Here is a 16410-nt window from a genome sequence, read left to right as displayed (position 1 = left end):
AGTCAGAAACTATCCTGGGAGGTTCAAGCAAAACATACGCTTGTATATTATTATATAATTTAGTAATTGGGTTATCGAAGATTCACCACATCAACATACTCTAACATTAAAACGCCCGTTTGCGTAACAAAATTTTAGACGCTTTCGTGTGCTCTTAATAACTTGGGCTAGCTATTCACCTTCGTTAAAGTAAGTCTTACGCGCATGCGCAATATCACAACAACCAACCGACCATCATCTCTGATGTTTTCATGTTTCTTCATGTAACTTAGTAATCACGGGTGTGTTCGATTCGCTCGTTCCTTGCCATTATGATCTGGGTTCAATGCACACGCTAATAAGATGACGAGTAACTGTGTTGATTGCTGTCCGGTTTGCGCGTTGGTTGATACACGCGCTTCTCGGCCAAGCGACCCAGGTTCAATCCCCGCTTTCGACGCGTGTGAGCTTTGTTGTTGGTCACCATACTCGATAAGTGGGGTTTCCCTTGGGTACTCGGGTATCCCTACACAGCACAAGATCACACCGAAATTTATCTTCTTTCAGAAAAAAAAGCAAGAAATTGCAACTTTCATTTGAAATTCGTTCAAACATGAGTGAGTACATTAATTTGGTAGTAGTTATGGTGCACAGTCCGGTAACAAACACATGTAGCCCCTAGCGCTGACGGACCTAATATAATAAACTAAGAATTAACCACACGGAGTTTTGGTTGACGGCTATCAATTATTGTAAGTTGAATTGGTATACATGATCCACGAAATGCCGACGATAATAAATGGTTTAAAATTAATGTATACTTACTTCGATAACAGATACGAAACGGCCTAAGACAGAAACAGAACATGGTCGAACATGCCAGTTTGATGACATTTTTATAGTTGTTAACGTTCATTATAAAAAATATAATTACAAAATTTGCAAAATAATACTTTTGTACTCAACAAAAACAGTCCTTAATCCGAAGGCCCAATTAAGATTTAACAGACGAATAGCAGGACACAAACGACAATGTTATATCATTCAGGATTTGTTCTATGTGTTTGGTTTCGAAGTGTGGTATCGCCAATCATTTACAAAACAATTTTCTTTAACCCATTTATGCCCAGTGGACTCTCCCATCCTTCTAAGTTGGATCAATTTATTTCCAAAATTAGGGATGTCTAGTATATTTATTTCTATATTTAGAATATTTCTTACAAAAATTTCTTTAAGCAAACAGCGCAGACCCAGATGAGACGCCGCATTATGCGGCGTCTCATCTGGGTCTACGCTGTTTGCAATGTCCTTTTTTCAGGAGGCTAGATATTGTTTTATTTAATATAAATGGCTGCGTGGATTCGCGGCCATTGATTCTAATACTTGCCCAATCGATTGACCGAATACGTAAAACATGTACTTTTTGATGCACAATTGAATAATTTCGCCTTTATTATCCTACGAGGTACATAGTTATAATTCATGTCGGTTAAGTTTACGTTTTACGCGCATACAGAGGTGTGTATTAGGTTAACCGTTCAATATGGCATTTCTTTATATGCCTATAAATAATACCTGCTAAAGTAATCGAACAAAAAAAAACGATTAACGGCTGCATTATGAAACTTATGATTTGAAATCTTCAAAATTACATTTCATTGTCTTGGTCATTATCTTCATTTCAACAGAAGCAGTAAATAACGCTTCAACACTCCCTTAAACTAATGGTCATTCCCTGTCTGATCAAACAGACCGGAGTAATTTACGGCGGAAACATTTAGCTTCGCGATCCTTACATGTTGATAAAATATTGACACCATTTCCCTCTGGAAATTTGTTACCCATCTTGAGAAGTCTTTAAGGCAAAACAGACCAGTAATTTGATAAATAGTTATTGTTGCCCAATGATACAACGGTTGAACAACTTCCGTTTCTTCCAGCGAGTTATACCACAGCAACATAAGGTTAGCTGTATACCAATGCCCTCCCCCCTCCCACAAGAACATGTTGTGTTAGTATAATTATTTTATTTTGTCAATCAAAGCAACTTGACCGCATATCATGTTTCAAGTCGTCAAATAATATATTCTTAGACGTGGAAAGACTATGCAACCCGGAACAATAAACACCTACCATGAATGCTGATTAATAAATAGCAGCACATATCAAAGATCTATAAATAAACATTAATTGATCGATCTTCGGCACATATAAATGGTCTAACATAATCCATTATGTTAACGGGCATATATTAAACATTTCATGGAAAATGTAGTACATTACTCTTACTTTTATGAGTTATTAGTAATCAAAAGCGTTAATTTTACGCCAATCTTAAATGCGTTTTCATGAAGTCCGTGCATAAACATTATTCATTCATGAAGCATTTGTATCAAAATTGACATGTAGAGTAATCAATAATAATGCAATCTGTGCCACCCAATGATCTGTGTTTATTAAATTTTATTTTGTTACGCGTTAAATACAATAATCTGTGAGCCTCATTAAAGATTCCATCCTAACAAGACGCCCCTCGATGCCTCTCCTTTTTACAAATAAAAGAGGCAAAACTGGACATGTCATAAAACCGGACATATTCCGTACCCCAACCGCTCTAGAACTATCATCCGCGAGACAAGATTGTGAAATATCCTATTAAGACCGTTGATTGAATAGTTAATAGAGTGCTACTTGTGAAATCCATGATTCTTAGATTACCCATGCAAGATGATAGATCGATAGTGCCAGAAGGCGATCCGTCGTGTGGACACTTGGGAGGTCACTGAATATTGTGGCACGTGAGATAAGCGCACCGGACGCCGGAAAATATACATGTCGCTTACGCGGGTCGCGGTGGTAAGGTACGCCCTGCTGAAATTTGGTCCCGAGGAATAAACATTCAAGAGGTATGGCTCATTTCTTCGAACATGTTCATTTTCTGACGCACGGGAAACGTGTGTAAAATGGCCGTTGCATAATATCTTCTCTTTAAGAGGATTCATTCATTCGTACATGCATTCGTGCATGCATTCGTACATTCGTTCGATCGTTAATTCGTTCACACATTCATTCATTTTTTTTTAAATTTATTTATTTATTTATTTATTTATTTATTTATTTATTTATTTATTTATTTATTTATTTATTTATTTATTTATTTATTTATTTATTTATTTATACATACATTTATTTATACATTTATTCCTTCATGTTCATTCATTCTGATTCAGTAAATCATTTAAACATGATTGTTTAATTTCATTAAATAAATTATTTCCCACACCTACGGCGATATCTCAGATATGCACATGGATATTCTATGTGAAATTTAAATTTGATAATTTTTAAAAGTGAATACCCATTAGGGGACTAGAAAAACATTTAAAAAATATAAAATGGTGTTGACGTAGTTTTCATAATTATTAAAACTTTCTCACGGTACCGCAAATCAAATTGAAGGGAAAATGAATGTTAACAGCAGTAAAACGACGTTATGCAAAAATAATCCACAATATTTCCCAAACGTTTTATTCCAAAAACAAACACGCACTAATGTATTTATTTCTAATGTCTTCTGGTGTCCACTCCAAAGAAAAATGTTTATCTAGACACGGCAAAATTTAGGTAAGAAGTTTACAAAACATTTTAAATGGTTGACAGTTCGTTCTCTAATGAGAGAAAATATGCAACTTTTTAAATGCAAAGTCTCCGGTTCGTTTGAAAATACCTTCACATTAATAATATTGTCAGAGTTTGGAATTAAGTTTATTTTAAATTAATGTACTGTGTATTTAATGTATTTGTCGGTTTGTATTAATGTTGATTTTCTTATTCGTATCTTTTTATTGCGAAACTATTACTGAAAGATTAATACTAATATTTGTTGTGAAAATATTTAGTTCTCGGTGCTGTTTTATTTTCATTTATTAATTCTATATTGAAATACGCGAGCATTTAAAAATATTATTACAGCCGATCTCTCTATAATACAAATATTTGAAAGACCCTCTATTCTTCAATAATGGAAAGGTTTGAGAATGTTTTATACCTTCTTATATTTGTCAATCCACACAATAAGACGTTGGATTAAAGAAAAGTTTTCCTACACTAATATTTTCTTTGTTTTCTGTGTCATTCTCTAAACATATATTTTGGTGACAATCCAAAACCGATTAGATCTCTCTTGCATTCTTTCGAAAACTTTGTAAAGCTACGCTAAGTCAATTGAAATCTGCCAAGTTTCTGAAAGCCGGCGATTTTCACAGCCTTTCTTTGTAACGTTACGGTAATCGCTCGAAATAACTAAATCTTATTTCCCATTCGCTGTGCTACGGTTCCTGTGGATTTGTTGGGTGGAGCCTGTTTGTGGATAGATTATCCCATCAGCGCGATCTCGCCTTCGTATTGGATGGTAAAGTCATATCACGTGACCATTATTGTAAGAGACGATCGCTAATTGGCTGTTGGCGAGGTATCTTTGCGAGCCGTCGAGATAATTTGATGGGTGGCCGCTAAGTAATATTTCGCGTGTTGCGATATCGTTTTAAACAATTTCCGAAGTTTAAGCGAAGTCAATTGATGTTTGAAAATAATCAGTGAATGAATTCTAAAGAGTGTCAGCCACATGCAGTTTTATTGCATTGAGAAATGCTGTATGTGAAAGTGGATTTTATTTAATAGGCATATAAACGTACTAAACTATATAAAGAAGCACAGTTAGAAAAATAATAAATGATTAATTGCAATGCGCTCTGAAACAGAGTCGTCCACGAGAAACATTCACGCGAATAGTTTTGACAATACGATGTATATGGAGCAGAAAATGCATAGCCTAAATACCTCGCCGACGGTCGCCACTGATCCACCGTCGGGGAATTACGTGAGAAACGACGTTAACGACGAGGGAGTGAACTTGACGTCGGCTAAAAGGCAGAAGCTTCATAACGACACAATAAGAGCGATCAACGGCGAATATAACAAGGAAAACTTTCAAAGTCAACCAATAAATTTCAATATATCAAATGGATTTGTTTTTGGAAAGACAGACGCCGACGTAGTGTCTCGATCTTCCGACCAGATTGAGCGGTTTCCCGCACGATCTTCTACCCCTGTAAGGCAGTATGAAAACGATGACCTTTTGGTCGACCCCGTCGGCGACGGTCAGGGGTCGCTCGGGTCGCCGGCGCAGTCTCCTATCACGTCGCCGGCATCTCACGACGACGACGACGAAGATATAGACATTTCCGGCGAGTGCAATGATTTTCACGACAGTTCCATGGAGGAACTTTCCGCGAGTGAGGCGCAGATGCTAGTTGCAAACATTCAGGGGACGAGTAGTAAAAAGGGTGGAAAAACGAACCTTGTGAAGCCGCCATACTCGTATATCGCACTTATAACTATGGCAATTTTGCAATCGGAACAGAAGAAATTGACTTTGTCTGGAATTTGTGAATTTATCATGAACCGTTTTCCGTACTATCACGAAAAGTTCCCAGCATGGCAGAACAGCATTCGTCACAATTTGTCACTGAACGACTGTTTCATCAAGATCCCACGGGAGCCGGGCAACCCCGGAAAGGGCAACTACTGGACGCTGGATCCCGCCTCCGAAGACATGTTCGACAATGGAAGCTTCTTACGGCGACGTAAGCGTTACAAGCGGAACCACGTTTCTGACATGATGCCGCAATCGCCCTTATACATGGGCGGATCTCAGTCCTATTTTCACAATCACGGATTCTTGCCACAAAACGCACATTCCGCCGGCGTTGGTGTCCCCGGTCTACCATATCCCTACAGCTTCATGTCGTCCGCACTGCCGGGCCACATGCCGTTCGCAACCCACAGCGAGCTGGCTCGAGCACAGAGCGAGATGAGCCGCGCCGCCCACATGGCCGCCAGTCATCCCGCATATATGTCACCCCCGCTGAGCCATTCCCATCCTACGTCGCCGGTGCACACGCTTACCCCATCACCAGTCGGTAAGTCGCCCGTGGAATCCCCGACGTCATTTCCCGCTACGTCATCATCATCTACGCCAAAGACATTTTCTATTGACAGTATAATCGGAACAAAACGTGAAAACACAGATAAAAAACCAGCGGAATCTAGTCCACCACCAAAACCGATGTCTCAAGTGACGGCATCGTCGCCGGTCACGTCGATGCTACCGTTTAAGGCCAGTGCCATTCCCTCCCAGGCAGTGCTAAGCGGTTTGAATCCATTAGCGGCCGCCTCCCTTCGTCTAGGGGCAATGGACATGAGCCGCTACGGCGGAAGTGCGTATTTCGCTCCCTATATTAACCAGGCGGCCGCCGCCGCCGCCATGAACGCCCTAGACATGGAGAAATACAGACAGTACCTGCAGGTCTACGGGTTTCATGGAGTCCAGCCTTGGCAGAGGTGAGGGTCGCGTCTTAATGTGATCGAACAGACTGTACTACTTACACGCAATTTTAGAAGCATCAGATAGACCCTTTTAAAATAATTATTACTGATGTTACGAAAAATACTATTACTTAAAAGTAATGTATCTATCGCAGTTGAATTATGTATTTAATCTCAAACTTTTAAAAGTGATAAAGTTTTAACATTATCAACAATATTTTTTTATTAACAAATAATATAAATGTTATTCCGTGAAATTTTATTCCGAACAATTTGAACTGGCACAAGAAGCAGTTTATCCAGTAAAAGTAACTGAAACTTGTAATTGATAAGTAAACTTTATTTTTTTTAATATTTAATATTTTTTTATATAAAAACTTCTGCAAGTCAAATTGTTATGTGAATCAAATTGATTCTTCTCATTCGCGTTTGTGTGAACTAACGGCGTTCTTTCTACCTCGTATTCGCATTGTACATAAACGTACGTAACGGATTATTTACTTTTATCACGTATTTACAACTTGCGTTCTCTTTCTTTGTACTCAATTCAATTTTTTTTAATCAATTCTAAATTAAAAACGGATTTATTGACAAGTTAAAATACAATGTGCTTACTGTCTCAATGCGTTTATGTAAAAACATTTTTGTTGTTTTAGTTATATGTGCTATTTTTACATTTTGTTGAATGTATATTCTTTTGATGGATATTATAATCCATTTTTATTTAATAATAAACTTGATGAACCCTTAAGAGTGTTGGTTGCTACATAAACTAGGGAATTCATTTTTAACGTGTGTGCTTAAACGTTTCGTTCTATTATAAGGCGCCAATTAGGTCTGCAATCTATTTTTGAACGATTTACCGGTAATACTATTGTAAACAAAACTACTCGCAACTTGATACTAACTATTCCTATGTGCACAATTCAGAAAAATGTATATCATTCATACATAGTATTGCATGTAAAACGTTTGCAAAGCAACAAAAGCAAAATTCCACAACCATGAGATTAATTGGTTTTATTTATTAATACTTCAAGAAATACTACGCATTCACATCTAATAATTCAAATATAAAATAATTAAAAGGGATCTCAATGGCATGTTTTTTTTTTGTTTGTTTTTTAACAAGTCTTCTTTCTATCATTTTGAAAACAAGTCTTCTTTCTATCAATTTGATTGTATTAAATACAATTTAAGCAATTTATTTTACTCTCCGAGGCATGAGAAGTTGTCAGGATTCAATTAAAGTTTTTTACTACGGAAATTAACCTTGTTTATTTTTTTTGTAATGATTCCTTTCACGTACACTTTATTGTTAACATCTTAAAAGTATACAGCACGTATTCATCTACTAGGAAATATACTATTATGTAGAAATAGAATTTAACACATATTATATAGTCTGCATATGGGATATAAAAAAAAACTAATTGAAATCGGACCTGTCTTTTTTTATATTAAAAGTTAAGCCTGCCCTTAGTTAGAAATAGTATGGGGTTAGATGAAGAAGACAATATTTCAGTTTAATACATTTAAAGGGATCTTTTCACGCTTTGGTAAATTGACAAAATTGAAAAAAGTTGTTTCAGATTCGCAAATTTTCGTTTTAGTTATGATATTTGTGAGGAAATAGTAATACTGAACATTTACCATGGTCTAACATAGCCATTATATGCATCTTTTGACGATTTTAAAACCTAAAAATTATAAAGCGTTGAATAATTTGGAGAGTTCTGTTTTTGTCGTTAACTTTTGTGAAACTACGAAGATTGCTTATATAAGGTATAAAATACGTCAAGCATGTGTACTTGGCGGAATAGCTCAGTAGGCTAAAGCGTTTTTACTTCAGGACTCTGGCAGGACTCCAGGGGTCACTGGTTCGAAACCTGGTCCGGGCAATGTACTTTTCCTTTTTTTAATTTTATTCTTGATTTTTTACTGGAGCTTTTACGATCCAATGTTTACATTTATAGATATAAAGCATTTAATGAATAAGTTAAAAAATGCCAAAATCTGTGAAAAGGCCCCTTTAAGTTATGTACTTTTTTATAGGTCATGTAACCATAATTAAAAGACTTGTCTGTGCTACAACAAACGATCTTAAATCCAAATTTTAACGTAACTTAAGTAGTTGAGTAGCGTTCTGAGAAAACTGGGCATAATGCATGTGCGTAAAGTGTCGTCCCAGATTAGCCTGTGCAGTCCGCACGGGCTAATCAGGGACGACACTTTCCGCATAAATTGGATATTTGTTAAGAAGAGACTTCATTTTAACGAAAAATGTCATAAATGCGGAAAGTGTCGTCCCTGATTAGCCTGTGCAGTCCGCGCACGACACTTTCCGCACATGCATCATCAGTTTTCTCAGAACGCGACTTATTTAATAACGACCTATCAAACAGTGCCACGAATCCCTTGAATATGTACAACGCAAAATGCGATATATTATATACCAAGACCCTAACGAGCATAAGGCTCGATTTGTCATTGTCGGCTCGGGTACTACTTACATGTACCCCGGGTACTCTTAAGTATACTAACATGTACCCCGGGTACGGTAAATATACTTAAACGTACCCGGGAATTTGAACGCTAAATCGGTCGTTGTCGGCTATTTTTGTTAAATTAATTTTGTTAACATTAGTGTCTATTTTCTGTCAAATGGCCTCTATATCATCATAACTCATACTCAAAGGGCATGGTGATGTAGTGTTTTTTTTAAGAGAAGTTCGTTTAAGATAAACAGTATCGGTATCATTTATTACGACATCAGATTTTGGGCGGGAAAACAACTCGGGTACAGTCTAATATAGCCCGGGTATGTTTAAGTATATTTACCGTACCCGGGGTACATGTAAGTATACTTAAGAGTACCCGGGGTACATGTAAGTAGTACCCGAGCCGACAATGACCAATCGAGCCTAAATAAGTCTGGATAATTAATAGAACAGAAAATCATTTTAGTGTCCATATAATTATCATTCAACTATTCGCCAACTGCATCCAATCAGGACGTTTCGATGCCATATCAATGACGTATTAAATAAATATTAAATAAATATTCGCAGGTTAATACAATAATCAGAAACAACAGCAGTTAATACTAGTATATGAGAGGAGTAAATGTTCTTAAGCGTAAAGCAAATTGTAAATAATTACTTCCCCCCTCCCCCATGTATATGTTTCCTTTTCATTAACACACATTAATCAAGTATCGTATAATATTTTTTTTTAAGTACTTAATTTTTCTGTCTTATCACATAACCGTAACCGTGAAAGTATGTTCTATAAACAAAATAACGCAACACTAATTTAGACGTCGTTTCTTAAAATATGCCGAAGTTTAATATTAATATTTTACTAGACAAGCCATGACCAATCGATGTTATATATGAGAGGCGTCGTGCGAAAATGGGTTGTAAACCATATGCGGCTAATGTAGCTTCATACATGTAATTGCCTGCGCATTCCCGCAGTCTGGTCAGGAGCTACTTTTCCGCAATTAAGTCACGCAAAGTTTCGTGGTCTAATAAGCGGACATTATGACTCATCATTAGGGTATTCGGATGTAGATGAATATCTGGAGCTAAACTGTCCTAATTTTAATGTTCGAATGACGCGGCGCTTTAATGCTTGAACATGCAAGGCTAACATTTAAAAAAAACTATTACGTGCATGGTGCGGTCATATGTCAAAGAGATTTAATGTATTTGTAAAAGAATGGTACAGTGTTCGTCAGACGATGTTTTCCTCCATTACATTTTATATTCCTTATGCGTTGTTGAAAATATCGGAGATTCCAGCCCTCGCTAGAAAAGCCACAGTCAAGCATTCAGGGCCATGTCCTGACAAAGATCTTACGACAAGTCCGAGCCACGACTTGAGTTCGTAGTTAAACGTAGATGTAAATTGTCAGTTTGCTCCTGAAATAAACGGCACGGGTTGCACAATACCAATGCAATTAATGTCATCGCACAAATTAAGCAATCGTAGATGTGGGGGTCTAAAAGGAACGCTTCTGCGAAAATGGAATCACACGGTATAATATCATCTCCCCGTTTACAAGGTAAATAATCATGTTTAACGAGACTGGTTTCTGGTTTCGAAAATCAGTATGTCTACATGGAGCGGGATCCATGAAAATAAGAGAATTCCATTACTGGATGCGACAGAGTGTCCTTCTGTTTCAGAAACTTTAAACTATATGATTATAATTTAATTGTTGTCCCTTTCCTGCTCTTTAATATCTCGTAATTTACCACCACCAGGATGCGATCAACGAGCCACATTTTGATATTGATCAACACAAAGTCTTGACACCTTATTGATAATTGCTCTTGTATTTGACCAGCGCCGTTAATTCGTTAGCGGTAACTAGGCGACCACTGGGTACCTGATTACATGCCTCTCGGAGTGCCGATGTGAACGCACTGCGAGTATCGTTATCTGCAAGATTTCGATAAAGATCTAAATAATTACCGAAAGGATCACTTAATTACCGACAAAAATGATTAGCGCCAAATAGAAAGCTGGAAACCTTGTTAGCAAAGCAATATAGATAGCCAGATAAACAAAGAAGATGGAAGGAAAACAAGGCTGTGAGATTACTAGGTTACGTTGTTATATCTAAGAAAAATATTAATCTATCTCAGTTCGTGCTTTCTGACTGCTTACTTTCTGATATTTTTCCGCACCGTCGAGCATATACGTTTGTTCGATTGTTACAATACTGACGTTTTTGTATGTCGGCATCGCAAGTCAATGTCGCGAGCCGCGTTATTAAAACTTATTTAATGTTATGTAACAAATTTATGACTCTAAAACAAACCGCTGAAACTGTAAATGAAAATAACCGGGCGCCACATCCGTCAGCCTAATGCCATACTGCTTCGTTAACATTTTATTGAGAACGATATGATTTGTGAACAGTTTCAAAGCAGACCAACCAAAGAAGTTACCTAGTTACAATGTGTCCACCGGTGTTCTCACTAACTTGCGTGCGTATGCGCTGTGCATGATGGGGGGGGGGTCTTTTTTAATTTTACACCAACTTCTGCACCAGAAGCCTCAACGAAACGTTGGCAAATTTCGCCATCACGTCGTTGCAGACGTTACCTTGTACATCCATTCATTAGGAGCATCATTTAATTCGACTTTCATCGTCCGGATTTGATGAATAGATATGATTGTTAGTTGTTCAACCTGCATGATGTTAGACGTATTCGTAATTGAACGTAGAAACTGCATGACGACGGTACACGCATGTTATTTACAAATATATGTATAAACACACTGTTTCGAGTGTTTGAAGTTAAACAATTTTAGTATTGTCATGTTCAAACATGAATATTTTAAATACAAGACATTAATGCTTGTTTAGAAGAAAGTTCATTCTTCCGCGGTCTCTAGTATATCTTAGTATATGCACTATATGCACTTAGTTATGTATCCTGGCTCGCACTTTTTGAATTGCAATCAACACTCAAAATATGTGTTATAAGGGCAGGAGTAAAATATAGGCATGAATAAATGAATTGATATTATGAAGGATTCAATCCATCCATCCATCAATCAATCATCCCGTTTAAAAACAAACAACAAGTTGATGACATATTCTCTTTCCTAAAAGAGAACACCGCGAGTTTAAACCTTCGCTTGAAAGTCAGATGGACTTATCACCCGCCTCTGCATATGCTCATTATAACACCTTCTAGCTCACAGTGGACGGAATATACATTTTATGGTTAAGCAACAACACTGCTGAAGCAATTTAGTATAAGTCTTTAAGATCGGTCTTACGAGTTAATCCGATAATCAGAGCGGATTGTTTTGAATACTTCTGATAACTTTATTGTTACGATACAGACTTAAGACAGAGTTTAGTGGCTAAAAGTATTACTTTCGTTAACACTTGAAATAATAATTTATTTTAGACGATTTATTTTATTGTGGCTTAAATACCCATGAAATGATATTAACACGTTTTGATAAGCTAGGAATGCCCGTGACCTTTTGTGGGACATACTTATTATATTCCATGGCATAACTGGGCGGTAAGTTCACTTTTTGTGCCAACATTTTAAGATGGTTTGTAAAAATAAAATGATATATTTAAGATAATGGACTTGTCATAGCATCACAACATTAACAACATTCCAACATCGTTAGAGCGGCCATAACCAATTCAGTCCCGGATTATTCATTAGGCAGAGTAGACAACTACTTATGGGAACTGCGACTTTTAGGGGCCCCATGAGACCGTGACGAAATAATTGTTTTTACTAACTATATTGATTGTTTTCTTACATTCTTAATCTAATAATAATGATGTCGTATTTGCAATATTTTATGTATTATCGGCCTTGTCAGCGGTAAGCTAATTTAATCGAGTGAAATCGACTAGGCACTGGCGTTCTAGTAGTCACTAGGCCGACTTGGGGCCTGGGGCGTGGGCTCTAAAAGTTTCACTACCTATGGACCCCACGGTTCTTAATCCGGCACTGACCACATTGCAATATTGGAAAAAAAACTCATTTTGCAATTTATATGCACTCTGTCGTTTATAAATAGTGTGCATGTTTTATTGAAAGACCAGTAAATAATACATTGACATGACATAATTTGACATGTACATACAAGTATATCAATTATCTAAAGCAAAATAAGCATTACGCAATTACCGGGTAGCTTATTTTAATTGGTATTGTGCGTTAACTTAAATTTATAATGTATTGTTGTAATATAAAACACTTGGCAATGAATTGCAATTCTTAATATAAAGCATAAATTGCAATACATGACATACAACGCAATTTGCAACATAAGATAGAGATTACTTATCGCAATATAAGATGGAATACACACATTGCAATTTAGATGAAACCCGTATATCGCAATACACGATGGAACACACAATGCTATATATATTTCAATACATGAAGTGGAACACGATCAACATGCAATGCAATGCAATTGGAAACATAATGCAAATTTAACACAATATTAAAAAAAAACAATCATATTGCAATACAATATCGGAAACGTTGATCGCGATTTAAGATGGAAAACGACGCATAATGTATAACACTTCAATATAATGTTATAACACGTATTGCAACCGCATACCGTCCATTCACAAGCCACCCAATACATGTACCCGATAAAGTCTAAAAACAAAGACCAATATTAGTGTCACCGAAAATCGTTGTCTTTCTCATCAAAGATTTCTTTGTTTATTTAATACCACGGAAGCACACAAGTGCTTTGAGACAGTTAAATGCCGATAGTAATATATTGTTTTTCGACTTCTTTGAAGAGCTCTTTCATACTCTATCGCGGGGATATGTAAATGTTATTTTAGAGTACTATTGATGATACCCCATAGGTTATAGGCCTCTTATCTTTGCAATGGATTTTCAAAGACAACCCTAAATCATTGGGAATTGTAACATCTAAGTTTTGATAGGGATTTTAGGAAGGGCAAGTGGTCGTGCGAAGTGCAACATCAAAGCCTCAGTTTGGTAATAATAAGGAATCGAAAACAAAATAATTCATTGGAACAATCAGCGCGCGTATGATCTTCATAATGAAAACCACAATAGTTAGGTTTCAAGAGACACGGAATTTCGAAACTTTTCAAGAACGATTTGACTGAAACATTAAACGATGATGTAGCAAATTATTCACGCAACTGAATTGCATATATTTATTTCATAATAAATATTTATTTATTTAAAATGAATTATTCGTTATTTGACTTATACATGTAGTTCTCGGTATTGTATACATGTATAAGCAATACTGTAGCAAGGTGTCTTGTTCATACGTCTTTTCTTTCGGAATTTAATTTATTTCTTCATTTATTTACTCTCAAAGACTTATATTCTGTTGTCGAAACGTCATCATTTTAGAACTAGATATATATCTAGATTTATTTTATATCTTAGTTTGATCTTATTGTGATGCCATTTAAGAGAAAACTAAATATTTCTGCTAGAAATGCTCAAGCCATACAAGCCACACACGTGAACCTAACGTAGCCAAAGTCTAAATGAGAGGAAACACTTCGGAAATCAATTTCAAGTTAACCCTATGTCACCAGTCAGAATTTTTACAGATCTGCCCATCATGGTAATGGACGAAGCCTTAAAACAATCGCTCACGGCCAAGTGTGTCCATTTCCAAATGAAATGTCGGCTTGCAAACATTCGTTTAACAAAAATCATCACGCGATGGAAGATGCCTTAAAATGCGCTTAGGGGTAAAATCCGGTGTTTCTGCTTAATACGAAATTTGTAGATTTTATACATGGGAACATTTTCTTAATTTTTAGTTGGTCGCGTTAGCGGCCGACTAAATTTACAGAGCATATATTGCAAATCAGTATGTGCTTAGCTACGCCAAGGACGGTAACTCACTACGCTAGGAACGATTACCGCTGCCTGTCTGCACTGCAGACGACGAATGCGTTAGAGCGTCTGCTCTATTACTGCAGTGTGTGTTTTTACCATCTTTTAAAGGGATCTTTTCACGTTTAGATAAATTGACAAAATTGAAAAGTTGTTTTTGATTCGCAAATTTTCGTTTAAAATATGATATTTGTGAGGAAACAGTAATAATGAACATTTACCATAGCTAATATAGCCATTCAGTGATTTTTTTTGCTCAAATTTACAGCCGAATTTCGGCTGCTTCCCAATCGCAAAAATACACGTTTTTTCCCAAAATTCTGACCAAAATTTTTCAAAAAATGCCCAACTTCCAAAAAAAAAAAAAAAAAAAAAAATTTTTTTTTTTTTTTTTTTTAGAAAGAAGTCTCATATAACTTAATTATGATTTCTTAAATCTAGGTCTCATCTTAATTTTTTAAACATCTTACAAAATATATAACTTGAATTTAGTCATTTTTGTCCATAAATCATTCCCAAACTTGCCACTTTTATTGATAAAAAAAAACAATTTGACCAGACTCCTTTTCTAGAAAACTCCCTGAACATGCACTTAAAAACAATATCACTTCTGTTACTTATAATCCTATTTATAATGCTTAATTTTTCCCAATTTCATGGTTTATCACGCTATTTTTCCCAATTTCACGATTTATCGCGCTAATTTTCCCAATTCAAAAGGCACAGGCTGTAACAAATTAAAGCAAAAAAAATCACTGCCATTATATGCATCTTTTGACGATTAAAACACCTGAAAATTATAAACGTTGCAACGCGAAACGATTGAATAATTTAGAGAGTTCTGTTGTTGTCGTTTAATTTTGTGCAACTACGAAGATTGCTTATATTAAGTATAAAATACGTCTTTCATAAATACTTGGCAGGATGGCCGAGCGGTCTAATTGGTTTTTACTCCAGGACTCTGGGGTCACTGGTTCGAGCCCTGACGCGGTCTACTTTTTTTCCCTTTTTTTAAATTTTATTCTTGATTTTTTACTGGAGCTTTTTAGATCCAATGTTTACATTTATCAATATAAAGCATTTAATGACAAACTTAAAAACATGCCAAAATCTGTGAAAAGGCCCATTTAAGACGACATTGGCCAGTCTAGTGTTTATCATTGAAATCTGTACATATTGGCTGCTTTCAGGGAAAACGGTGCTTAATTAATGTCAAATAAGATTAGCCTGTGCATACTGATTAGCCTGTGCAATGTGCACAAGCTAATCAAGGACGGCAACAGCGAACAACTTCAGTGCCTTCAGCGCTTTGATTTAAAATTGTATTGAACTTAAACGGTAACATTAACACAAACATTACTGCGTCAGATTTATCGGACGTTGCGTAACATGTACATGTGCATAAGGCTCCGTCAAAACGGAAAACATGTAATTAACAAACATAAATAAGATTTTTTATGACCACAGAAATAAATAAATTAGTATACACGTATGATCCAAGGTTGTGATTTGTTAACACCTCAGGGTGAGCAAAAAATGCCCTACCACCTTTACTGGGTGAATCGAATCTTTTATTTAAGCCAATTGGTTGAGCAGTGTTGACTTAAAACAAGAGGAAATCAGTCGAAATGAG

General features: G+C 36.2%; 1 protein-coding gene across 1 annotated transcript; it reads left to right on the top strand.

The window, feature by feature from the left end:
* The first annotated feature begins 4539 nt into the window (after positions 1 to 4539).
* Positions 4540 to 7117, top strand: LOC127861517 (forkhead box protein D1-like). The gene has a single exon (XM_052400075.1). The coding sequence runs from the start codon at positions 4724 to 4726 to the stop codon at positions 6383 to 6385; it is 1662 nt and encodes a 553-aa protein (XP_052256035.1). The 5' UTR covers positions 4540 to 4723; the 3' UTR covers positions 6386 to 7117.
* The last annotated feature ends 9293 nt before the right edge of the window (positions 7118 to 16410 follow it).

This window comes from Dreissena polymorpha, chromosome 16 (genome assembly GCF_020536995.1).
Source record: "Dreissena polymorpha isolate Duluth1 chromosome 16, UMN_Dpol_1.0, whole genome shotgun sequence".
Lineage (NCBI taxonomy): Eukaryota > Metazoa > Mollusca > Bivalvia > Myida > Dreissenidae > Dreissena > Dreissena polymorpha.
Note: the sequence above shows the minus strand (reverse complement) of the source record. Positions and strands in the feature narration are given on the sequence as shown.

Excerpts from the sequence above, each read along its gene's own strand:
- LOC127861517 (XM_052400075.1), top strand. The coding sequence starts at position 4,724 with ATGCGCTCTGAAACAGAGTCGTCCACGAGAAACATTCACGCGAATAGT.